Source organism: Centroberyx affinis, unplaced genomic scaffold, assembly GCF_046629955.1.
Source record: "Centroberyx affinis isolate AG114_WGS23_722 - 3 ecotype Tasmania unplaced genomic scaffold, CSIRO-AGI_Caff_v1 ptg002030l_1, whole genome shotgun sequence".
Lineage (NCBI taxonomy): Eukaryota > Metazoa > Chordata > Actinopteri > Beryciformes > Berycidae > Centroberyx > Centroberyx affinis.
Window position 1 is genome coordinate 345,520 of NW_027280367.1, and position 25,633 is coordinate 371,152.

The window sequence follows — 25,633 nt, forward strand, 5'->3', positions numbered from 1 at the left end:
TGTAACTTGTTTATGTATTTAATGGGGAGTGAGACATTAATACAATTCAGTACTGTTCTACAATGAATAGAGTGTGTGATTGTTACATAATTAAGAAATGTGTGTCTCAATACAAGTATGAAAATGTGTGCCTGCCAGCCACTCACTTGTGGACAGTGGAGTGCTCACTCATATATTTATTTATTTATTTGTATGGGATAACGATGTGGCAATGAAAGACTGGGACTTTTTGCTATAATGCCTCATCAGGTAATTTCACAAGATAAGCCTTGTTGCCACCAAGGATGTGAAACAAATGTGCAACCTCACTTTCTCCTAATCACTGATGATCACTGATACCACGCTGATCTGACTCACTCAGAACCTCTGAAAAAATAGACACCAGTGGTCAAAAAATACATGCCTGAGTCATTATCTAAATGCTGCTAGTAACTTATAAAGAGGAAGCAAACATCCTCTATTAAGTTGCATTACAGATACCTGGGACAAAAGGAAAATCCCTAATGACGCATGCACAGTCAGTGAATGTTATAGCCAGACAGTGGGCCTGATTACATTCTGTTTCAGGAACAAAGATCCTTCCGTGTCGTTCTTAAAAAGCTGAATTATGGGAATTGAGAGCTCAACAACAAATTTGTGATCTAGTTCCCCAAGTAAAACCAAAAGTATTCTTCCTTGCTCATCCCATTTCCAATGATTATCTTAATTTCCAGTTGGCATGGTGACAGTTATGTGATGAGGAATAATTAGCCTATGGTAACATAAGACCAACTATAGTGTTAACCAGCTGAAAACCAGTCTGCAGGGCTCAAGTTTCATTAGGTTCACATTAGTATAGAGTTACACTATGGTTACACTATTAAGCATTAGCTCACCCTTGTAGATTATGCAGAAATTCTGTTTATGTTGGAGTCTGTAGGAAGGAAAAGCAACCTATGTAGAGTATATTAGTTATATAATAGCCTGTTTGTATCACTGTTGAGATAACTATAAATAAGAAAATAGGTAGCAGAGAAACACAGACCAAGGAGACGCCTGAGAATGACCCAGGTCTGGTCTGAAACCTGTCTGAAACCGTAGAGTTACCGTATTACCATGGAAACAAAAGCGTTTAGCCTCTCACACCGGATGAAGTAATGATTCCCGTAGTTCAACTTCCGGGTGGAAATATTCTGCATGAAGTGAAATCTGCTTGAAAAATAATTTGGGCGAACTTCTCGGCCAACTTAATATTGTAAAATGTCCCGAGGCTCAAGTGCAGGATTTGATCGGCACATCACTATCTTCTCTCCTGAAGGAAGACTCTATCAAGTTGGTGAGTATGAGGATTTTTTCAGACAAAAGCCGGCTCGCAAGCTGGCTTGCTTGCTAGCTAGCTAGCTAAATGCTCTGTCATGGTTCGTTTAGCTTAGCCGCTAGCTAATAAACAACACCTAGCGAAAGCGAAAGTTGTTGTATAATATAAAACCACTGTGTTACTGGCGGTGTGTTAGCTGTAATTATACGTCTACTTTGTTGAAGCTACTATCAAACAAAACAGCGAATCAAATCGGTCTGCTAGTTAGCTGTTAGGCTAGTTAGCATGGTTAGCATTGTAATCAAGCAAGCTGATTCATTGCTGCAAGTGTCATTTCTACATGGGGCGGAACGTTATGCTTTTATGAAACAAATTAAATGTGTCTTTATTGTGAAAGCTACATGGTAATGTATTTTTTAATTGATATTGCAAGCGCAGGTTGGACTTAATGCGATTCCCTAACTTTAATTAAGTTACAGTGGTCTGATGGTTATGTATACAGAGGAACACATACACACATTTTCTTGTCTCTTGCTTGCAGAATATGCTTTCAAGGCCATAAACCAAGGTGGACTCACATCAGTAGCAGTCAGAGGGAAGGACTGTGCAGTTGTCGTAACACAGAGAAAAGTACCGGTAAGTTGATATCAAGGTGATATAGCATCCTCCAGGGTCAATGTCACTTGGTCCTTTTTACCCATCCTACAATGAATTGGAGTGGACCTAATTTTCCAAAACTGACAAGAGCAATGGTGACAGTTGGATGCACTCACTGTGGCCTCGTTACACATGGCAATGTTATGCATCTCATGTTTTTATTGTGCCTAGATGAGATTTAGTCATGTGATTTAGTATGGCAGTTATAGTTATGGCTACTTTTGGCATTAACATGCCATGTCATGTGTCCACATTAAAATTGGAATAGTCTCTCTCACAAAACAGATTGTGTCATCTCACTTTCCCTTTTTTATGCAGCTGTTGACATTCCCAATACTTTCCTCTGAACCAAATTGATCACAGACTCCAACACTCACTTGACCCATGAGGATCCTGACTATCTATCCTGTTAATAGTTATAAGTTAATATTTTCAGCACTCCTAGCAGGTTTTGCACTGCCAGTCGGGCTGCCTCACACCTCTTTGTTTTGCATGCACTTCTTAGTTGCTTCCACATATACATGTTTATTTCTATTGACATAGTTGTATGAGGATTGGAGACACAATTGCATTTACACTTTTTCTAATTTGGCCAAATGCATCTCTAACCACCTCCAGAGGCAGTATGGGGGATCTTATGCTCAGTACCTCTTGTGTGCATTTACGCCTGGATTTCTATGCATTTTATTTCTCTCCCAAGTCTGCACACAATCTGAACACCCAGGTAGCATATTAATGTCAAGTGTTGAAAGGATCTATGGGATCAGTAATGACATCAAATGAGGAGGCCAATATCAAATGCACCAGAGTTCATTCCTCTGTCCCCTTTATTCCTCGAAACAGGACAAGCTTCTGGATTCCGCCACAGTCACCCACCTATTCAGAATAACAGACAATATTGGATGCGTAATGTCTGGGATGACAGGTAAAAAACTGACTTCTCACTTTGCAGGAGAACCATTATGATTTTTTTTATAGAGGACACAACCAAGACATTAACAAAATCAGCACTTAAATGTAGCACTGTTATGGCTCATTTGGCATCTCTGTTCTCTTAAGTCATAGCATTTAGCTGATGATAAGATGTTTTTCTCACCACTATGATGCGTTGCCATGAGCACAGCTCTTTCGCTGTCATTTAACTGCAAACATTGGATAAGACATTTGAGTAGGATCAAATCAGCCACATATCTCTCCCTCTCCCTCTCCCTCGTGTTCTGGTCTCCTCCAGCTGACAGCAGGTCTCAAGTCCAGCGAGCTCGCTACGAGGCGGCCAACTGGCAGTACAAGTACGGTTATGAGATTCCCGTGGACATGCTGTGTAAGAGAATTGCTGACATCTCACAGGTTTACACGCAGAATGCTGAGATGAGACCACTGGGCTGCTGTAAGTATTTAACAGATTTTTTTTTTATGTCTGGTCACAAGCCTGTTGGGGATTTCATTGCCTAATTGTTATTTTTTATGAATGCAACATGGAAATTCACACTACCATAAAGCGGTGTTATCGAAGGTATCAGCTGTGTCAGAATTGCAATATCTTCTGTGAATAGAGATTTGCATTTATTACTGCATGTGGAATGTTGGTGAATTCTACAGTATAACACTGTAAAGTTGTCAACATTAGGTGTCTGTTTGGTGCACAGTAGGTCAAGCCTAGTCTTGTATTCAGTTTGTTCAGGGGGTCTTCTTAAAGTGATATATTTATTGAACAAAATTTGAGTAGTCCACTGCACTCAAGGAGAAGCCAAGCCAACTAACTCAGCCTACAGTGTTGTGCGCAGAGCAATTTGGATTGAGACGAGTATGATATATTTTTTTTGTTTGTTTGTGAGAAATTTTCACTTTTTAGCTTGCACAACTCCATAGGGGTTCAGGAGCAGTCAACCTCCAACATTGGTTTACCACTGTCACCAGCAGCATTCACACTATATTCCTTCCTCATTCTCAAAATGAATAAGTGAAAATGGGCAAAATTAAATCTTAGTTCAGTATTTCTCTGAACTCAAAATAAAATATTGTATTTATTATATACAATATACATTGTTTTGTTTGTATAATGTTAGAAGAATGGAATTTTAGACTGTGTTTTCAAAATTCAAGATCTGCAGATTTACATGCACTAAAAAAATCTATGAGAAAAAAATCAGAACATCTTGCTAAAACCAAATGCCACTTTAAAAATTGTCTCTGCCTGTTCCATCCAGGTATGATAGTGATCGGCGTAGACGAGGAGTTGGGTCCCCAGGTGTACAAATGTGACCCAGCGGGCTACTACTGTGGCTTCAAGGCCACCGCCGCAGGAGTGAAGCAGACAGAAGCCACCAGCTTCCTGGAGAAGAAAGTGAAAAAGAAACTGGACTGGACCTTTGAACAAACTATTGAGGTACGAAAGCTGTTTAAGAATAGATACGCAGATGTAGCACAAGCTGATAATGAGGGAACAGAAAACCGAAAGCAATCTCTCTGATTTGTGGAAGATCCCAGCTGTATGTGGCTTATCGTTATTTGTATAGCACTTTTCTTAAAATTTCAAAGTGCTATAAAATAAAAGGAACAAAACAAACAACGATCAATCAGCTACAGAAATGGGAAGTATTTGATTACATATTAAATATGATATTTTCTCCCTCTGTCCCCCTCTCTCTCCCCCTTAGACGGCAATCTCCTGTCTGTCAACAGTTCTCTCCATTGACTTCAAGCCCTCTGAGCTCGAAGTGGGAGTTGTCACAACACAGGACCCCAAGTTCAGGTAAAAGACCACTCTAGATACTTACACCAGTAATGAAAGCCAGTATAGGAATACATGACAATTTGGTAAATATCTGCTTTGTTGAAATTACCCCTAGTAAGATGAGAAGAGCGGTACCAAAATCATCTCTCTGCATACTCGCTTTATACTCAAAGCATATTTTCCAAAGTTGATGTGTCACTCTAACGTCTAGATTAACATTTCCAGTGCATGAGTCGGTCAAAACGTCTCACATTCAGCATGATATTAGTTTAAATTCTCAGAAGGACCATTTTAGAAAATATTCACGATCCATCACATTGAAGCTCATGTTTCACATTTTGTATATTTGTGTTTAAAACGTCTCTCTGATAACATAATCATCGTCCGCCTTCGTGTCTTCCTTCTGCAGGATTCTGACAGAGACTGAAGTGGATTCCCACCTGATGTCCCTGGCAGAGCGGGACTGAGCGAGCAGAGACCCGTGTCACCTGTTGGATCAAGTTAGAGCATGATGGGACATGCAGTTCCCAGATGAAGACTGGTGTTATCTTTGTTTGCTGTACATTTACCCCCACTGTTTCATTGAACAATAAAAGTTTTTGGAGTAAAATAACAATTTGTACTTGATGCCTTTTCCTTTTTCTCCCCATTTCATTGTAAAGCTTATGGTTAATTTTGCACTCATGGGTGTTTGGTTTGCATTTTTACCGAATTTAGTCTGTTTAATGCATCATTCAGTACATTTCAGTTGAGATTTGTGTTTTTTTACTCTCAGAAAATGAACAAATGCATTACTAAGATACAGTATGCAAGCCTTTTTCAACTTTTGGCCTTGTAATCTAAACTCTGATCAGTCCTGTTCCATCTGTCATATTTAGAAGCAGGGGAAAATGTATATGGGGACATGAGGCGTGCGAAGCAGTACCTCTGAGCTTCCTGTTGTGGCTCTGAATGCACCGAGTCACATGACCTGCCGGGGAGCTGTGTCGGGTGTTCTTTACTACACTCTGATGTAGACCTGATTTGACCTCATTTTCTCAACACTTTGGCATATTTTACGCACATGTAGCATATCAGAAATAGATTACTTCAACTTACCGGATATCATAAAATACACATGGTTTCTCTTTGCAAAGGAAAACATGTTCCCCTTGATACCTAAGAATGGTTTTGATATAGCTAACATATAATTCCCTAGGCTCTGCAGTTTTGATGAATACAATGACCGTTAATGCATGTCAGGGGAGGAAAAACCGGCTAAGCATTTCTGTCAATGGCCCCATCTAGCTCAGCATCTGGGAGGCCTTTGTCATCAGCATGTGATCAGAGATGATGTTTGGCTTTTAACCTGTCTTCAGCAAGTTGCGCTCTGGGGTTTTCAGTACAGTTCCCATAAGTCTCGTCACCGCCTGCCCCCCCTTCTTCCTCCTCTCTCTCTCTCTTTTGCTACATCTCTGATTCCCTTTGTCGTATTCAAAAATGGGTGAAACGGTGAGAAATCCAATTGAGAATAAAACTTGTTCTCCTGCCCTAATGTGCAAGAATCATCTCTGGAAATGTGTGCTTAGATGAAGGTTTTAAGACTCAGACTCTCAGGTAATCCCGGAATAACAACTCATTTCTTGTCGTGTTGGGAAAAGAACAGGTCACCTGAGAAAGAGGAACCGCTCAGACTTTGTCCTTGGATCCGGATGAGTCAGATTCCTTGGAAAATCCCCCGTGCGTACTGTATAGGTCTATACACCAGCTGATGTTTACAGCCCCAACAACAATTACAGGGTAGATTTACACCACTATTAAACCTGATCGCTCAGGGACTTTTTCTCTGCACCACTAAACTGTTGACTGCAGGTTCACATTGGATTGGGGAACACAGCAGAGAAGTAAACAATGATGTTTTGGAGAGATGGGGAAAAGGTAACTTCAGGCAATTCCACTCTGACCAAATTACTGACAATGTCTATTGTCAGTGAATGTATCAGCTGACAGGGTAACCTTGTACTTCCCAGACTCCATCATAGTTTCCTGGTCATTATGACACAGTAGGAAGGCTTAGATTACTCTGATACACTTAAGAATTCCCATCTTACTAAATAACATTTCCTCCTTACAGAATTTCCTTGGTATTTTTCTGTTCTGATTCCAAGCAGCTATTCACTGGTAGTTCCAGGCTAGGGTGGAATACACAGTACATTATGTTCCTCTTATGCCGCCCAGGGACTTTCAGCACTGTGACTCAGAGACCCAATGACCTCGCCCCAACAAGGAAATCCCAGACTGTTCCAAGAGGCTGAGTGTGATAAAAAAAAAAACACACACACACACATTTCACAAGTCTGGTCAAAAAAACTGCGATGACTCCTTTCCTCCTCGTCACTTTGTAAAACTTGTGAGAAGTGACGGTGTAGTGAGGCTGAGATATTGTGTTTTACAATGTGAAAGGGCCGTAAAACTGTTCTCACTGGGAAGGAAATTTAAATCATAAGAGTGTAGTTGGCAAAGGAAACACACCAGTCAAGGCCGTTTATATTCATAGAAGTCATTTTATTCATAATGATTCCTTTTTTTGTTAATAGTGTTTAAATTCACAATGAAAAGCATATTCACAGGTACAAAAATAATATCTCTGTGTATTTACAATATATTACATACATGTCTCGTCTGGTATATACACATCAATATATATATATATATATATATATATATTTATAGGACTATACGGAGGTCATGGTCTTGCTGTATTATGATTCTTGGTGCCTTGGATCTTTGCTGATCGTTCGTGAGTGCTGTGATCCGGACCGGACTTGACCAGACTGGACGCCGTCTTCATTCCTGGATGCGGTCCCAGGACCAGCGCCGGACCTCTTAGCAGGACCTGTGGACTTCCTGGGTGTGGGGGGGGGGGACTGATCCGTCCCTCTGGACTGTGGTTTGGCAACCCAGTAGCAGGTTCACTGACTTTTACACCACCAGAACAGGGATGATGCTTTTTTACTTCCCAAACTTTATGTCATCGTACATCTGTGGAAAAGAAAAGAAAAACATTGTTAATAATCCGTACAACTGCCAATTTTCATTTAAAAGCCACTTGAGTCCCTAATTATAATGGGGAGATTCCATCTAATTGTATTGAATTATATATTTTTATTATTATTTATACGTTATTGTATCTTGAGATGAAAGTTATGACTTGAATAGTTTTGGGCATAATGTGCAAACTACATTCAGATGATACTGTGTATGAGATAATTCTGCTGTTAGCACCAACTGACCTCATCATCGGACAGGTCCAGCTCCTCCATATCGCTCATGTCTGACTCGCTCTCAGGCAGCTCCCTCAGCTCCTGTGCCGTCTTTTCGTACAGCTGGCAGCGGATCTCCTCGTTCTGGCGCCCGTAGGTGAGGTGGTAGGCTGTGAAGCCGCCGTACGTCAGGCTGTTGACGTCGGCCCCGAGCTCCAGGAGACGGCAGACCAGCGTGGGGTTCTGGAGATCCACGGCCAGGTGGAGTGCCGTCCGACCGCTGCATGGTTCCTACACGAAACATGAAGGCATAATGTTAGATCCCTTTTGCACGTGACTGACATGCCTTTCTACTTTCTTTAGTTGTATAGGAAGCTTGCACGGTGCTTGGGACTTTAATGACACCTACCTGTGCATTGATGTCTGCACCGAGCTGAATGAGGCTTTCCACCAATGAAACGTAGCTGTTGATGGACGCCATTGATGGACGCCAAGTGGAGGCAGTTATGTCCTGTGAGGGAAAATAAAGAATAAGTCAGTTAACAACCAAATTCAAGAAGTAGACGCTGTCAAAACTGAAAAAAAAAAAAAAAGGGTAGTGTGTGTGTGTGCGTGTTTTCAAATATTTGGTGTGTGCTTTTTTTACAGTCCCGTATTTGGACTGTATTTATGCATATGTGAGAAGTAACCAAAAACTGACCATCTAAAAATGGTCAATACTCACCACTGTAGTTGGGGAAGGAGAGGATGGAGGTGAGGTGGCGCTCGCAGTTCTGGGTGATGACGCTGAAGCAGGCGAGGGAGCCCCGCTTGCAGGCGATGTGGAGTGCACTGTTCCCGCTGTCGTCGACCAGCCGCGGGTCACAGCCGGCCTTCAGGAGTTTCTCCACCAACTGGGGCTGTTCTGTGATCACTGCCAGGTGGAGTGCAGTCTGAGGAGGGGGGGAGGATGGAAAAGATGATTGATTAGATTATCTGATATGAGTGTCAGCAGTGTTTATACCCACACTGATCAAGCTGTGGGTTATTTGATTAATTATCATAATATCACGTTTTTGTGTGTGTGTGGTGTTTTTAAATGATGATCAATCAGTTGGGCTTGATTTTGGTTATTACCTGTCTCTGGTGGTTCTGTACGTTGAGGAAGGGCTGCTTGTGAGAAAGCTTGATCATCTGGAGGGCATGTTCAGTGGCTTCGTGAATAATGGCCAAGTGGAGAAACCTGTGGGATGATGGAGAGGTAGAGAGAGAAAATGTTAAAAAAAAAAGTGCGCTTCAAAAATACGCACGGGGGAAGTGGTTACAGCCGAGTAAGAAAGAACAAAGTCTGAGCAGTAGAGCGTTTCGCAAGAATGGAGTTTTGTCGGGTTATTTCCACCAGTTGTGGCTTGACACATCTGACGCTTTATCAGTTACTGGCAGCGTGCCAGGGACTTTCCTGAATGCGCAGAGCGGACTTTAGCACCGCCCAGCCTGCGCTCTCTGCCAAAGTACACACAGTCTGAGTACGCGCTGCACACACACTTTTAAAGACCTCTTGTTTTCGTGCAAACGCGGACATTTTGATGTGCACTTTTGCAGGTTTTTAAATATGCTCTGAATGCAATAGATTTTGCATTCAGAGCATATTTAAAGTTTTTGGACTCTTGCAAAATCCCGATTTAACTTAATTCACGGAGCGTAATTCTTAAGTTTGCAGAGATTTTGTGCAACTTAAATATATAAAGTCCACTTACGTGTCCCCATCTTCTGTCACTGCAGTTTTCCAAGGCTCGTAATCCTGCGGAGTTTGAAAGGAACAGTCGTCCACAGTCAGCTCCTCAATGTCGTTAACCAACTCGTCCTCTTTTAGGGAATCCAGGCCGCTGTCAAAACGGTCGTCTTGGCAAGGCAACATTTTCCCATGTTTGGGCTCCATATTGTCGAAGTTATAATCCATTTGGTTGTGGTTAGACACTCTGTAGACGTCCATGATAAGTTTGTGACTGTCACACGACACGGCTCCTTCTCTTTTCAAAGGTCACAGCAGAGTGCGGTGCAGCAAGAGGAGGCGCCTGGGTTTTGTGCGCTCGATGGGCGGAGCCAAGCGGGGGATTTCCAGCTGACTTATCTTTGTAAAAGTAGGGAAATCACAACGAGCCGTGCTTTTGTGACAAAAATCCCCCCCAAAAGTCTCAGAATGAAAACTTGTAGTTTCCTATTAGACACCTATTCTCACCTGATGTAGGTTAGGGGCCGTGTCATGATTTGTTTCAATGAGTGAGGTAAGATAGGCATGAATGAGATGCAGACGGCCCCTGTCACACAAGAATTCCCTTCCACTTGGGGAAATTATCGGTTTCAACTGGGTAACCCATTGACATTGCATATTTTCCATTCACTGCCACTGGCCCAATTAGCCACATTTAAAGCAGACTAGAGAGAGAGAGACAGTCAGGTTCAATGTTCAATGTTCAATGTGAAGATCAATTCAAGGTTGTTTCTCACACTGAAAGTGCAATGAACCTCTACACTACCAGTTAAAAGTTTGGACACACCTGATTGAATGTACTGTGTTTTTCATTATCTTAAAGCCATTTTGATCTAAAGGCTTATGCTTAAATGCTTGAAATTTGTTTCTTAGACAAATATAAATAGTGAAGTTGATGCCTATGTATGAATTTCTTTCCAAAGCCTTTGCCTTTCCATCAAGGCAAAGGGCGACTACTTTAAAGAATGTAAAATATAAGATAGTTTTGATTTGTTTAACACTTTTTTTGGTCACTGCATAATTCCATTTGTGTTATTTCACAGTTTTGATGTGGTGTGTCCAAGCTTTTGACTGTGTACATTGTTAACCACATTCTGTTATCATTTCCATATTCTACACAGCTACATTGTATTCTGTGGTTGTCATTGCCATACAATAAACAAATCAAAATCTATTAGCAAAGCACATTTATTATTTCTCCATCATAGATGCAAAGTCTCCTACTGGTAGCTACCACAAAACTTCCGGCATTCGTCATTATTGAGCTTGAATAGTATAGAGCCAATCAATCAGACTTGTGCGCTCTCTTTTCCAGAGAAGTCTGAATTCGCAGGAACAACATCCAGTGGGCGAGAAGAAAACTGCATTCCACTTAGTTTGAGCTGCTGGGGTTTGGAAAAGACTCAGGTGCCTCCCTCACAGTTCAGGGAAAAATGCCTTTGATTTTTTTTTTTTTCTCACACAGTTTAAGTACTTGAGGTGTGCATTTTCTGTCCTCTTCAGATACTTACACAGCCTCAAAAGTGTCGACAAGCAGCCTTAATATTTGTATTTTTATTATGCCCAGGTCTGCCAAATGTGTCACTGTAACAATTAACCATAATTAGGGTTTACGAATCAAGTTAAACCAGCAAGCTGACCTAGGTGTAAATGAAGTTTGCCTTGGGGAATTGGTGCACATAACAACTACAACAAAAACCTAGAGACAACAACAAAAGGGGCCGGGAGAAGAAAGAGACAAGAGGAATTACAGAATGTACTGTACGTGCTTAAAATTTAGGCCGAATTTTCACAGGACGTTCAGTGAAGAGGAGGAGGAAAACATTCTAAAGTTTCCTCATGGAGACTCCCTAATGAAACCAAAACTGCGTGTTCCACAATAGGATGTTCTGGACTTACCCTTCTAGTATTGCAAATGCTTAACGTGCCGCTGGAAATGAAATACTGTACGCATTAGGTTTGGAGGTCCAGGAAACCACTGTGTTATGAAATGCAGAAAAAGGTCACATTTTTCTCTGCTTTTTTGGTGGGAATTTTGTAGATTTTTTGGGATTTTGCCAAACAATCATTGTATGAAGTTTACACCCAGTGCATTCCCTGTATTGAGGAAAAATGAATGATTTCTGTAACTTTCTGTGTGAGCTTTTAATTTGCACAACATCGGACCCATGGCCAAATGTTTCGCCAAGCCTCAAGGAGGAAACTCCTGTTTCTTGCATAACGCTGTGGCAAAGTGCGTGACAGCTCCTACCTGTCTGTGTTCCCCTGACATTTGAAATGAAAAGCCCAGGACTGCCTCTATTTGCACTGCAAAGAGATAAGACCACTAAAACATAGCAACCGTATCCAAGAGCAATAAAGCATTCACACCTCTATGGGGCAATACTCAGTCTGATATGACACTATACAAAACAAACACACGCACCCATACACACCCAGCAGGGGTGTGATGTAACATCTAATGTATCTCAGTCTGTGAATGTGCGTCATGTTAGACAAACGTCACTTGTGCAGGCGCACTCTGTATGTCTCAAGTATAGGCCTTGAATTCCACACATTCTTTCATCGCTGAGGCATGAGAAATGAGGCATCTGGGGACAAATTGTACTTCCAGTCTGTTTTTTCCCCCTCCCAAACATGTCTGCCAAAATCGTGCACTTGTGTGTATATAAGGTCAAATATTTTCCCTGCACGGGAAATACTGGGACTTCCACTTTACGTCTTTGAGAAATTTATGTAGAACTGTGTAAGTGCTCTTGCCTCCACTTGCCTTGTGTTTACTGGTGGTTGCCATGGACAACCGACCACTGGGAAAGCACTGAGCCAGCTCAGTGTAAAGTATATTGCCCTCTATCTGTGTGTTGGTAAATCACCAGTTATCTGACTCAGTAATGCCTGAGGGAGCATCACACCCTGTTGGCGAAGTACTAAGAAACACTCCTGAAATTCTCAGGAGATTTTCCCAATTGACCAACTAAACACGACAATATCCATCCCACCCAGCCCACTTTCAGATCTCTGAACAAAAAATGAAATTGAATGGTTTTATTCCATGATGCTGTATATCCATTTTGGAGAAAGAATAACTTACTTAATCTTTGTTCAGTATTTCAAAAATGCAGATGACATAATCATAACAAGATTACTATCTTCTGAGGAAAGGTGTGAAGGTTAACCACTTCAATAATTTTCCATAGTGAGTTTAACCTTCATGACAACAATCATATTACAGGAATAGGTGCTAAGTTTTTCAAGTTGTGGGTACTGTAGTATTCAAGTACTTAATGCAGGATTTTGACATTTTATTTATTTATTTAACCTATATTTAACCAGGCAAGTCAATTAAGAACAAATTCTTATTTACAACGAAGGCCTGGCAAATCCGCCTTAATGGGGAATTGGGGGAAAAGGGGAGAGAAAAAAAAGTAATAATGATAAAAACATTGATTCAGTAATCTCTGGAAAGCATCTATCATCTACACTTAAATCTGAATTTTTGCAACACCTGACCAAACACATTTTGAAAAGCATAAGATAAATTAAGTTTACTCAAGCAGTAATACAGTAATACAATATTTTTATTGTGTTTTTTTCTGAACAGAGGCCATGCTGTCTGAGACATGGTCATACAGTCAGCAGATTTATCAATTATCACTTATTTATAAGTCAGTATATCTCAGTTAGTTTAACGCACATAATGTGATTCCTGTGCTCTTTTCCAATAACATATGACAAGTTCCTCTTTGTAAACTTTGTCTAAAAATAGATGGATCACATCACATTTTAGCTTCGTGGAAGTTGTGGACAACTTGCCTTCTGTTTGAACAGGAAGATATAACTCCAGTAGTTCAGTAATCACTAAGTGGACACTGACAGTCAAACTCAAAGCTAGATTTGATGATTTGGATGAAAAATACTTTCCGTTTTCTATTCTGAGAGGAGGGGCGCCTTGCTTGTGTGGGCTTAGTGACACAGCAATTCTACACCCCAAATTTACAGTGACTACTCCCACGTTCTGTTTTAGTGATATGTGGCTCGATGTGAAAAAGATTATTTTAATATGGCAAGTTGACACATACCCATTTTCCATGGCCTGCATTAAATAATAGGGAGGACCTTTAATGATATGAGTCACTTATTAAGTCATGGTATGGCTGTTCTTTGTCAAAGGGACTCCACCACAGCCAAACATTCATAGGGTGGTTGTTATCTGATGTAGTTGGATGTAACATGCAACATGCGTGACGTAACGTGTGCACGCCTATCTCATCCTCTATTACATGTGATATGGTTTGAATGAATAGGATGAGATGAAAGAAGAAATGAATAAAGATCATACACTGTGAATGCATCACTTGAGGCTACGATAATATTTGGAGTGAGGCAATTTGTGAAAAAACATTAGATCATGTCTCTCTCTTTGTGCTGAGTTCCTCAGAACAAATGAAAAAAGACGTTCAAACAGGTTTCCATACCTGTGAAAAGAACAAAGTTATTCCTTTACTGATGTTGGTGGGGTTTTTTTGTGAATGCGAAGGGTGGGACAATAGACTGTTTCAATCTCTTTCTCTTGCTAGCTTCTGGAAAACTAAGTTACTAAAAAAGTGCACATCAGAGGCAAAAGCTATTGATTGAAACTGAGGTGAAAACTCTCAGAGACTCCCCTTTGTTGTTGGGGTTTCGTGCTGAATGTGCAAATGCATATTTTTTCGGGGAAGCGTGGGTGTTTTTCGGAGTAGGGGTAATACCTCTTTTTCTCGCTCCACAGGCATTCCCACGGTGTCTCTCTCTCACACACACACACACGCACACACACAGGAAGACAGGTGATATGTTGTCCCACTGTCCTATTGCCTCCAGGCATCTCTCACGGTCATGATATCACCATTAGGTCCAATGATAGCAGCATAAAACTACATTTAAGGCTACTGTATAAATTTAACAATAATGGCATATCACAAGCAAAGGCCCATCAGGTAAATATATAACTAGTATTATAAAGACCTGCTAGTTTTCATCACACATAACCATAAGGTGTAATAGGCCCTTGCGCAGCGGTACCTTGGCAGAATTGAGCACTGATGGTATTGGGAATTGAACCAGCAGCCCTTCAACTACTAGGTGGCTGCTCTAACCAGCCTGGAACATGAATAAGAATAAGAATAAGGAAGAAAATTGGTTACAAAATACTAAAAGTAAGATTTAAAAAAAAAAAAAACATACGAAAAAACACAGACAAGATTAAAAGTTGGCAAAATCAAAAACAAATGCATAAAAGCAAGTCTATAGATGTATTATCATGTTTTAAATCATCCCTTAAAAATCTATAGATGCATTTTAAGACATGATTTAAAATATGATAATGAATTAGCAAGCATGAATTCCTCAGGCACAGGGTCAATTCACATAGGGTCCCTATGTGCGCAAAATCACCTTTAGTCTTGAGTCTAGGCTGAAGGACAGTCAGGAGGCCCGGAGGATCTCAGGCTGTGGTCTGGTTCATAGGAAACTAACAGATCTGTAATGTAGCTATAGGGGTCAGTTTGAGCTTTAATTATGTATTATCAGTAAAATCTTAAAATGAGTTCCTAATCTAAGTGATAATAACCAGTGGGGGGATTGCTAAAATTGGGGACACATGGTCTTTTTGTTTGGCACCAGTTCAAATTCTGATACAAGCTGGAGACATGAGAGTGACTTTTAACTGAGGCAGGAAGAGAGGGAGTTGCAGTAGTCAAAATAAAATTAGATTAAAGAGTGGATGACCTACTTCAAATCTATGGAGGATGAAGACGACTTGATTTATCATTGTTGTTTTTCAACTGTAGGAAGCAAGACTGCACTAATCCTTCTACCTGTTCTTTAAAAGTCAAGTCAAAGTAAAAAAATCACTCCTATAAGTTTCTGGCCACTGACTTTGTGTTGGAGAATAGATTACCAAGATTCTCCACAACAAAGGCACAACGCGTACAAGTATGTAAAGCATTTTGCTAACCTTAACCCTAATCTCTATCAGCAGAAAAAACCTCTTGCGAAAGGGATGGACAGTATGCAGCCTGCATGACTGTGAAATCTGAAGTATATCAGCTCATCTCGGCCTTAAAGCGTAAAAGGAAGCATGGTTAGAGGTCATAGATCTACACTGATTATGCAGTTAGTTATTACAGGGCTGGCTGTCATTTGACTGCACATGCAAAGTAAAGTTAAAACAATGCAAATAACACTGTGCTAAGATAAATTCTCATAAGGTAGACAAGGAGTTTGAGTTTGGTAATATCAGCCTCACTTTCAGATTCTTTGGACGCAGCAGTTTTAGTTTTAGCTTTAAGTGATTAAATGATAAAATTGGAAGAAACTGGAATGTGTTCCAGTTGACCATATGCTGTGATTCTCAGTTTGGGTTTCTTCTTGTCTTTGAGTTTTTCTTGCTTTCCTTTGTGTGTGACTTTATTAATTTTCTTCTATTGTGTACCCAGTCTCCACTCTGCACTGTAATAATTATGAGATCATGAGAACACAGCTCATTTGTATAAAATCTGCCACAACGACACCTCAGAGTTTCTGCTAATATTATAAAAAGGTACATTCTCTACTGCCCTAAATACAAATTAGACCACCAAAGTTTCCTGACACAGTAGCAGTGTGAAAATGGATGTGACTGGCAGTGTGCTACGCACTGCGGAAATAGTGAGGCAAAGGCAAACCACAATCAACCGAGCAAAGCCTTTTACTGTTTCATTTTCTTCTATCCAATTTTCCATTTTTCTTTTAGGTTTCAGTAGGGCCCGTGTTCTGTCAGCATGCTTGTTATCACATGTAGCCTCTTGAAGGCAAAAATCCACTCCAAAAAATAATTCAAACAAGCTATTCCTTTGGTCTGGGAAAGCTCAGCCTAGATTTGGAGAGAAGAACAAAGCAGAGAAGAGCAATAAATAAGACTCTCTCGCGCAGCTCCCGGTTTTGTCTCTTGATGACATCACAGATTTGTCTTCTTTCATGGATCAAATTGTTCATTTTCACAAATATTTAACTCTAATATTTATCAATTATAGTCTATATGTGCATTTTAGAATGTAGGCCTATATGTATGTTCACTTTTTCCCCCATTAACCTCTGTCTTTAACCCCCCCTCAATCATTCAGTTAATTCATTTAGTTCATTAATTCATTCATTCTTAAATTATGTTTCTTTGATCCTAGTGACTTTTACACTTGATATTATACCATTGCATCATTATCGTGTATTTTTCTAGTTTCAATTACGAACTGGGGATATTTGTGGGATGAATCATATTCTTCAGGGTTAGATAATAATCCAGATCTGAGAAGCTACAATTTTACCACTTAGCAAAGGTCTTTATTGCCCTCCTGTGGTTGCAATCTGAATTGCAGGCAATGGGATACTCTTCAAGTGTCATCTTGTGTGTGTCTTAAAATGACTGTGTGTACTAAAACTCTTGGAAATGACAATCGTATTTAGTGCATGTACAGCGGTTCCCAAAATGAAGTCTGGGGGCCACCAGGGGTCCTTGAGAGGCTTCCAGGTGCTGTGGTCCCCAGTAAATTAAGGTTAAAGGTAAATTAATGTCATGATTATTTCTCTCGCTATAAGTGAGCACAATGAAAGAATGTATCAGGATGACTGTTTTGATCATATGTTTTGATCATGTGGTTTGCTCTCTCCATTGTGGTTATCATCCCGTCTACAGGTGATCAACAGATCAACTGCCAACATGGCACTAGTAGCTAATAGTGGATGACTGTTGCTGTAGCTCTCACACTCTTCTATTGTTCTCCTCTTTTTATTATTCTCCTGTTATTTTCCTTTCCCCCCTTTTTTTCTACTCAGCACTCAAGCAACCCTGCTGCCTCAGACCAGGCAGGATTAACAAGCTGGTTGCACAGCCTGGCTCTGTTGTAGGGCAGAGCCCGGACACCCTGGAGAGAGTAACAGTGGGGAGGATAAGGACTAAACTGAACTTCATCCCAGACGACACCTCCCACACCCTCTATGGCGACCTGATGACCCTCCGCCTCATTCCTCCAGAAGTGCAACATGGAGGACTTTAGGTGCTCTTTTTACTGCCTTTAGACTGACTGTTCACTGCCTCCTGTCCAAACAGCCCCAGTCTCAGCAAACATAGGAGAGTGCTGAAGACTGGACTGCTCTCTGCTGGACCAATATATTCTCTAACACAAGTCAGCACATATGACACTTTCTCTGAAGGTACCTCGATCCATGTTCTGCTAATTTCCATTCCACAGATCAGATGGGGTTTCTTGGGACAAAATCCTATAAAATTGGGGGTCAGTGGTTTAATGTGTAGCCTATACAGCTCTGGAAAAAATTAAGAGACCACATCAAAATTTTAAGTTTTGCATTTCATGGGTATGTGTCTGTAAAATCGAACTTTTATATTTTATAGAACTTTTCTTTATGAACTTTTGATCACATTTGATTGTAATTTCAACAAAAATATCCTCAATCAGAACATTTATTTGCAGAAAATGATTTAAAAAAAACAAAAAAACAAAAACAAAGAATACACATTATACACAATTATATACACAATAGACATTGAATAATGCAGAGTAAACAAGTTTATACGCATAAATAAATCGTAAAAATAACAACGTCTTCGCTTAGGGAGGCTTCAACAATCAGTATTTGGCAGAGTAACAGGCCTGTGTAAATATGTACAAGTTTGGGGCAAAAGAACTACAAATCCCTACAATCTCCCTTCAGTGATTGGTCAGCCCAGCCAACATTTGATTGGACAGACTCAGTAAAGACTCCTGTGATTGGTCGCGGGTGGCCATGTTTGCAGTTCCAGCTGTCTTGATGTGGAGCTAGCTAGCCGGTTAGCTGTCGGAGCTGTTTATTTTATTTTGGGGGTAAATTATCGTACCGCTCCGTCGCCCCGTTCGTACCGGGTTATCTGTAAAGTCGCAATGCCGGTTCACTCCCGGGAGAAGAAGGAGAGTAACCACGAAGAAATGGAGGTGGATTTTCCCGAGCAAGACGGCAGCAGCACAGACGAAGAGGACACCGTTAGCTCGTCCGTGTCTGAAGATGGAGACAGCTCGGGTAGGAAATCATATAAGCTAGGCCTAAGATACCAATCCACAGCTAACTTCAATAAACATGCTATCTGCCGGTTTTAAGTTCAACAGAGTATGCGGGTGCTAGTGAAAATTAGCCGACATGTTGACCAGGGAGATGGTGATGGGGGATGCGGGGATGTTGATGGTGGTGTTGATGTTGATGTTGGTGCTTGAATACAAAAGCTGAATGCAGTTGGGAGTGTGGAGACTAGAGATGGAGGTGATGCTACAGCTTTCATGTTTCCATGCGAACAGAGATGGATGATGAAGACTGTGAGAGGAGGCGGATGGAGTGTCTGGATGAGATGACCACCCTGGAGAAGCAGTTCACAGACCTGAAAGAACAGTAAGTTTCCTCCTCATAACTTATGAACCTCTCTTTGCTCTTTCCCGAGTTGAAGGGATGGTGAGACTCACTTTGAACACGGCTGGACTGGACTTGAACTTTTACTAAACTCTGGGCTAAGGACTGGTGTGGGTCTCTGAGATGTTGCTGAGTGGTTGTTATCTGACCTATTTTGGCTGCTCTCCAATAAGCATCCCCCTCCCTCCCCCTTATACCTCTTACACACACAACCTGAGAATATTACAACATGGTGCTCTGGGTCCATCTCATATTAAAGGCAATTCAGACTAAGCCTCGTACGCAGGAATGTCCTATTCTGTGTTCAACACGGTGGGCAACATGATGCTCTACACACAGAGTGACACAGGTTTACCACTGAAATTTCACACCAGATGGAACAGAGTTTGACCTGGCTCTCAACACTGATCTTGATCAGGGTCTTTTTGCGGCGTTGGCTTACCCGGCTAGACCCTTTCATACTGACAGTCAACCCATGTGTTCCCTTCGTCTGGTGTGAAAGGCGTATCAGACTGTAATCAGGGTGAGATATTGACACCAGCCACCAATCAAGTGCTGGTAAATTATGTGTTTGGCTGCTCTCAGTGTGTCTGCTCTACCAGCCACTTTCGCAAGTAAAAAAACATCATTTGGAAGTGAGATTCTGTGTTAAAAATCTGAGTTTCTTCTGTATCACCGCTGTGGTGAGTTAGTTTACAAGACAATAAGAATAAGTATGCACACAATAAGCTTATAATGATGATGAGGATTCATCCAGTTTAGGTTTTATGAAGTGAAGTTGTTGATGTTTTGTTATTTCTTGCTGTCCAGGTTGTACAAGGAGCGGCTGAGCCAGGTGGACATCAAGCTGCAGGAGGTGATGGCTGGCTGTGCCCAAGAGTACCTGGAGCCTCTAGCCAACCTGCAGGAGAACATGCAGATCAGGACTAAAGTGGCTGGTGGGTCCAAGCAACCTTGCAGTTTTCTCTCTCTCATACATACACATTGTTGCTGTCCAGTGAAATTTACTTATCTCAAATGTCAGCTTTTCAGTAACTAAGAAAAACAGCCTTATTTTCAAATTGACCACCATGCATTTTGGAGTTTATCCAATGGGTTCTGAAAGGGTTTCATAAGACCAGGGGTGGTAGAATTTTCTCAAACTATAGAGGAGCAGGGAATCCTTAAACTGAAGTTAAAACATCACCAAAAATCGCTAAGATTGGGGTTCCAAGGATTTTGAAGGACATCAGTGATATGTAGATCTGACTGGGCCCTTTTGTTTGCAGTTGATTATAGCCTATACATGTCAGCTGTCTTAAAGTAGGAGGACTTAGACACAAAGGTTATGTCATGTGAACATAAACTTCAATAAGGATAATTCACTAGAGTTTCAAGGCTTGCTGGTTCTACAGGTTCTGGGATGCCAGAATTTACTGTTGAGTCTTCCTGAGGTCTTATGCGCCTAATTAAACCAAACTTGATAACTCCAGTGGCATACCTGCTCTCTCTGCTCTCTGCTTTCCTAAAGCAAAATAATTGGATGCTCTCCCGGTCTAAATTCTTTTGGGGGATCACATTTGTGCCCTCACTCCATGTGTGTGTTTCCATAAAGAACAGGCAAAGCGGAGCGGCTCTTGGCATTGGTACAAATGCCAGTGTTGGGAATAGTACAGAACTAATGAAGCTGCTTCTTAGAGGCTACGGTAGCTTGGTAAAAATATTCTCATCTTTCTTGTGTCGTGCCTTGCACAGGTCCCAACTGGATGACTAGGATTGATTTACCACTGTTGTTTGTTGCAGGGATCTACAGGGAACTGTGTTTGGAGTCGGTGAAGAACAAGTATGAGTGTGAGATCCAGGCCGCCTGCCAACACTGGGAGGTGAGAGGTCAAGTCGTGTTACGTGGGTTTTAAGTTTAAAAGCTGTATATTTTGCAAGATCAAAATACTGCATTTTTCTATTCAAACAGATGATGATTTTAGAGAGTCTCGAGGGATGTGATTTTTGTTTTCTGTTGAGGATTTCAATTGTTTTGATACACAACTCCCATTAATTTCCTATGGAGATTCTCTCTCCTTCCCACCCTGCATCATTTCCTGTTTTGTGTTGTCCTTTTCACATGCTTCTTGCTTCTTTATCTTCACCAACAATACAAGAGAATCCGCTATAATATCTGAATTTTAAACAGTATCCACTATCTGATAGGGTTGAATTCAACACCAGTTTTGGCTTTTGGAGAATATTCTTGACTTTTCTATCAGTGTTGGGTGACTAGTGTCCTGCTGCCCCCCTTTCTGTCTCCCAGAGTGAGAAGCTGCTGCTGTTTGACACGGTACAGAGCGAACTAGAGGAGAAGATAAGAAGACTGGAGGAAGACAGGCACAGTATTGACATTACCTCAGGTACCGACATACCCTAGATATATAATAAAAGATCTAAACTGCCCATTGCGGATGTCCTTGTACCAATATGAAATACACTACAAACAGAGGTGACATGGAAGCCAGTGTTTCTCCAATCTGTTCTTTCTGCTTCACAGAGTTGTGGAATGATGGATTGCACTCACGGAAAAATAAGAAAAAAGATCCATTCTGCCCTGTCAAGAAGAAGAAGCCTGTTGTCGTTTCTGATATCCTTTTCCTTCTCCTGTCCTTGTCTCGTCCCTCCCATCTCTCATCCCCACTACTTTTGGTGTAACACTTCAAGGACGGACTGTTTAGACAGATGTTTTCTGCTGCCTCAGGGTGCTTTTTCCTTAACCTCTCTATCACGTCCCTATATTGTTTACATGCTGCAAGACCTGGATATTCTTGAAGACTGGACTGCAATAAGAAAGGTATCAGTCTGAAAACGGAGAAACTAGTGAATGGGTGCTTGTATCTATATTGATCGATTGTCTTGAAGTTGTAGTTTGACCTTTTGAGTTGCGTCTGTATCCCCTCTCACAGGCGATGGCATCACTAGGGCCGCACAGGGTGAAGGTCGATGGTAAGAGTTTCTCCTCCTCTATTACAGTCAATATCTGGCTCAGAGCAGATATCGACCCGCAGTTAGCCTGGAAGAGTTGATTCAAAGACTTAAGTACAAAGTACAAAAGTTCATTGTTGAATCAGTTGTTGCACACTGCTATTTAGAGGCTAATGTTGGAAATTTGCTTTCTCCCCATCCAGCAGCACAGTCTGTCTGTGTGTTTTGCATGCATGCTTGCTTTACTCCCTTTTTCCCTACTAATCTTTCTCCCTCCCTTTTCCCTCTTCCTCTTTACTTTGTTTTGTTCTTTCTCTCTCTGTATTTATTTTTCCTCTGACTTTGCTCTGTCTCACTCTCACCTTCCTTCCTCCATCTCCCTTCCTCTTCCTCACCCCCTTTATTTATATGTGTCTTTTTTTTTGGTCCCTCCAGCCCCTGCCGTTAAGCCTGACAGGCATCACCATGTGGCGCGCTCCGAGGAGGGCCGACTCTTCTATGACAACCAGTGGTACTGCAGAGGACAGGCCATCTGTATCAACAGGAAGGACGAGTACCCTACTAGGTGTGTCTGTTTGTGTGTGTGTGTAGGAGGTGGGGGGTGTTGGATGTGTTGCGGTGTTGAGTGAAGAACAGTTTGCCATGTGTGTGAGTGAGAGATGTTTTTGAATTACCGCTAATGACATCAGCCAAGCTTTGACACTAAATGATGTGTGTGTTCGCATCTGTAAATTTGTTGTATTGTGTTAAAGAATGGCTTTTATGACACATTGTGTCTGCATGAGTGAGAGGTGGTGGGCATGTGGTGTTTTTAAACTGAAATGCTTTGTCATGGATGGATCTAGAAGTGTGTGTGTTGATAGAAAAAAGAGAGACAATAAGAGTATTGGTTTTAATGATTGTTATTCCACACTCTGCTCTGTGTGTGTGTGTGTGTGTGTGTGTATCAATAGAGGATGGACAATGGATATTGTTTGATGATTGTAGTTTTGCGTTGTTCTAACATTGTTCTGTGCTTGTGTGTGTGTGTGTGTGTGTGTGTGTGTGTGTGTGTTGCAGTGCCATCATCACCACCATCAACCATGACGAGGTGTGGTTCAAACGACTGGATGGCACCAAGTCCAAGCTCTACATCTCCCAGCTGCAGAAAGGCAAATACACTATTAAGCACTCCTAAACACACACACACACACACACACACACACACACACTACCCCATCCACCATCTTTCTCTTTCTCTCCCTCGCCCCTATGGAATCTTGCTATAAGCTTGCCATGTATACAGAAACACACACACACACACACCCCAAAAGGATTTTCACTATAAAATTGACACGCACACATACATATACCTCACCTCACACCCTCTTCGTATGAGTAACAAAAAACGAACTTTATCTATCAACTGACAAATATCAACTGACCCTTCGATGCTGTCTAAGGAGACGATCTTCTCTGTAAATATGTACGTATGTTGATATTCTCGACGAGGTCACAAAGTGTCATTTTCTCTGGAACGGAGATCAATGCAAAGTGCTGCTAAAAACAAAAGGGGGAAAAAAACGGAGCAGTTGTGAACTGTGAACCGCGGAGCTGAGTCGCGTGCCTTTCTGAGACAAGACGATGCCTAGGCTGAAGAAGTCCTGAACTATCAATGCAGTGAAGCCTTACTCTGTACTGTGCTAGCAGTAAGAGGAATGAAAGCAAGTCAAAGCGGGTCAATGAGTGAGTGAGTGAGTGGGAAAACCTACTGTATTAAGCACGTATGATCCAGGTGAAGATGCCGTCAGCAGTGCGTTTGATTCGCCCCTCCAGACGCACCAGGTAGACTTGATTTCCACTCTCCAAGATGCCAAATAAATTTGCATTAAGATCCCCAGGGAGCCCAGTCTAAGAAAATGTTTGATATGATTTAGTACATAATTGCACAACTGTCAATACTGTAAATGGAGGGTATAAAGCAATGATCAATCAACTTCGAGTGAATGAATTTATTGTGAAAATAATATGATTAAAACTATTCCTCAAGGGGTTCGTTGGACCCCACTTGGACTAAATGATTTAATGATCTAATGTTTCAGAACCCAGTCCAGCCCAGTGCACTCAGCAAAAAAAAGAAATAAAATCGAAGAAGCCTACTGTATTACAAGCATACAGTAGTGGGGTTTACCCTTTGTTTAGAACAGAGCTGAGCTGATAACAATAATGCTGATAAAGATGATGGTGTGTTTGGTGTTTACTTCACTGTGATCTCGGCCCTGTAGCCCTCTTCCTTCTGTCTCCTGTCACGTTGCCATGTGTCTGATAGTGCCTAGAGCTTCACATTTATGGCAGGACCCCGATGGGTTTAGGTCGGGCTGAATTTCTCATTTAATTGCTTGGGTTTGTGTCGGGCTCCTGCTCCAAAATATTAATCTCAAATTAATGTTGTTTGTAGTTTATAAGAGGATCATTTACAATTTCAGGCTATACTCCACGGGTTTGGACGGTCATTGTTTTTTTTTGGTGTGTGGGGGATTCGGGTCAGGCCAGGCTCAATTTTGCAGCTCTCATAGTGCCATTTTTCTCCTTTTCTTCGTCCTCTCTGTTCTTATTTTGTGTCTGCTATGAATAAAATACCTGAAAGGATTGGTTGTCAAGTCCTGCAGTGGAAATGTTACATCTGATGCTGGAAAATCAAAAGTATCTCTTGTTCTTTGTCCTCTGTCTTTGGCTTTGTTCCTTACCTCGATAGCCAACTCTTGTCTTTCCCTATTCCCCTTTGTCTTCTTCCTAGCTGTCTTTATAAATGTTCTTCAACATTTGTGTGTAACAGTACAATGAGAAAGCAATGTTGAGGGGATTTCTTTTGTGTACAATCTGTCCTATGGAACCTTAAACTATTATTGGTTGTGAAGCAGGTTGAGAGAAATGTTTGTATGTGTAAATACGTTTGGTTTGATGAAGTGGACGTTGCTTTATGTTGTATTTTCGGTGCTTCATATTTTCAACATTGCATATTTGTTTCAATGTATTACCTGCCAACAGTATTGTAATGAGAGGTACTTGGGACATTATGTCATGAACTTAAAGATATTAAAGTGTCTGTGAAGCCTAATGTGGCGTTGACATCAACTGTAAAGTAGAATTTTTAATAGTTTCTTGCAAGTATCTTTTTTTTTTAATTTGTATTCTGTGTTGACTTACCTAGCATAAAAAAAAACAACATTTTTATGCATTATGGTTCTTTTTCCACATTGTGTGAGAGGTAAAGAGAAATACATGTGACATTGTGCCAATGCATGCACATCTAATAAAATATTTCATTTGTATCATTTGAAAAGAGCCTTGTTTAACCCACACATTGAAATACACAGTATGTATATAGTAATATACAGTATGCTACATATGCAGAGTGGAGGTCATATGCCTGCTGTTTTTGCTGTTGTACTTTCAGAAACTGCCATCTGCCTGCATATATAGCAAATTGGATATGTCTATGCATTTAGGTGATTACAGTATCAACCAAGCTGGGGGTATCATCAAGCTGATTTTTC

At 41.1% G+C, this 25,633-nt stretch overlaps 3 protein-coding genes across 3 annotated transcripts; 2 read left to right on the forward strand and 1 right to left on the reverse strand.

Moving 5' to 3' along the window:
* The first annotated feature begins 1,137 nt into the window (after positions 1–1,137).
* Positions 1,138–5,298, forward strand: LOC139654054 (proteasome subunit alpha type-6). The gene is made up of 7 exons (XM_071531074.1): positions 1,138–1,315; positions 1,839–1,933; positions 2,798–2,879; positions 3,186–3,341; positions 4,162–4,340; positions 4,612–4,706; positions 5,098–5,298. Exons 1-7 carry the CDS (start codon positions 1,240–1,242, stop codon positions 5,153–5,155), a joined length of 741 nt encoding a protein of 246 aa, XP_071387175.1. The 5' UTR covers positions 1,138–1,239; the 3' UTR covers positions 5,156–5,298.
* Positions 5,299–7,226: 1,928 nt separating this feature from the next.
* On the reverse strand, positions 7,227–9,951 carry LOC139654053 (NF-kappa-B inhibitor alpha-like). Its single transcript, XM_071531073.1, is given in 7 exon segments — positions 7,227–7,709; positions 7,961–8,221; positions 8,340–8,408; positions 8,410–8,441; positions 8,655–8,862; positions 9,047–9,152; positions 9,667–9,951. Coding segments are annotated over 7 exon segments (942 nt in total). The 5' UTR covers positions 9,903–9,951; the 3' UTR covers positions 7,227–7,679.
* Positions 9,952–18,556: 8,605 nt separating this feature from the next.
* On the forward strand, positions 18,557–25,357 carry brms1lb (BRMS1 like transcriptional repressor b). The gene is made up of 10 exons (XM_071531077.1): positions 18,557–18,767; positions 19,040–19,130; positions 19,959–20,086; positions 20,931–21,010; positions 21,436–21,532; positions 21,670–21,759; positions 21,902–21,966; positions 22,079–22,118; positions 22,533–22,662; positions 23,157–25,357. The coding sequence occupies exons 1-10, from the start codon at positions 18,632–18,634 to the stop codon at positions 23,272–23,274; spliced, it is 975 nt and encodes a 324-aa protein (XP_071387178.1). The 5' UTR covers positions 18,557–18,631; the 3' UTR covers positions 23,275–25,357.
* The last annotated feature ends 276 nt before the right edge of the window (positions 25,358–25,633 follow it).

Bases quoted from the DNA above. Each gene is read 5' to 3' on its own strand.
- LOC139654054 (XM_071531074.1), top strand. From the start codon at position 1,240: ATGTCCCGAGGCTCAAGTGCAGGATTTGATCGGCACATCACTATCTTC. The intron at 3,342-4,161 runs GTAAGTATTTAA...TGTTCCATCCAG, and splicing joins GATGAGACCACTGGGCTGCT to GTATGATAGTGATCGGCGTA. The intron at 4,341-4,611 runs GTACGAAAGCTG...TCTCCCCCTTAG, and splicing joins CCTTTGAACAAACTATTGAG to ACGGCAATCTCCTGTCTGTC.
- brms1lb (XM_071531077.1), top strand. From the start codon at position 18,632: ATGCCGGTTCACTCCCGGGAGAAGAAGGAGAGTAACCACGAAGAAATG. The intron at 19,131-19,958 runs GTAAGTTTCCTC...CTTGCTGTCCAG, and splicing joins TTCACAGACCTGAAAGAACA to GTTGTACAAGGAGCGGCTGA. The intron at 20,087-20,930 runs GTGGGTCCAAGC...TGTTTGTTGCAG, and splicing joins GATCAGGACTAAAGTGGCTG to GGATCTACAGGGAACTGTGT.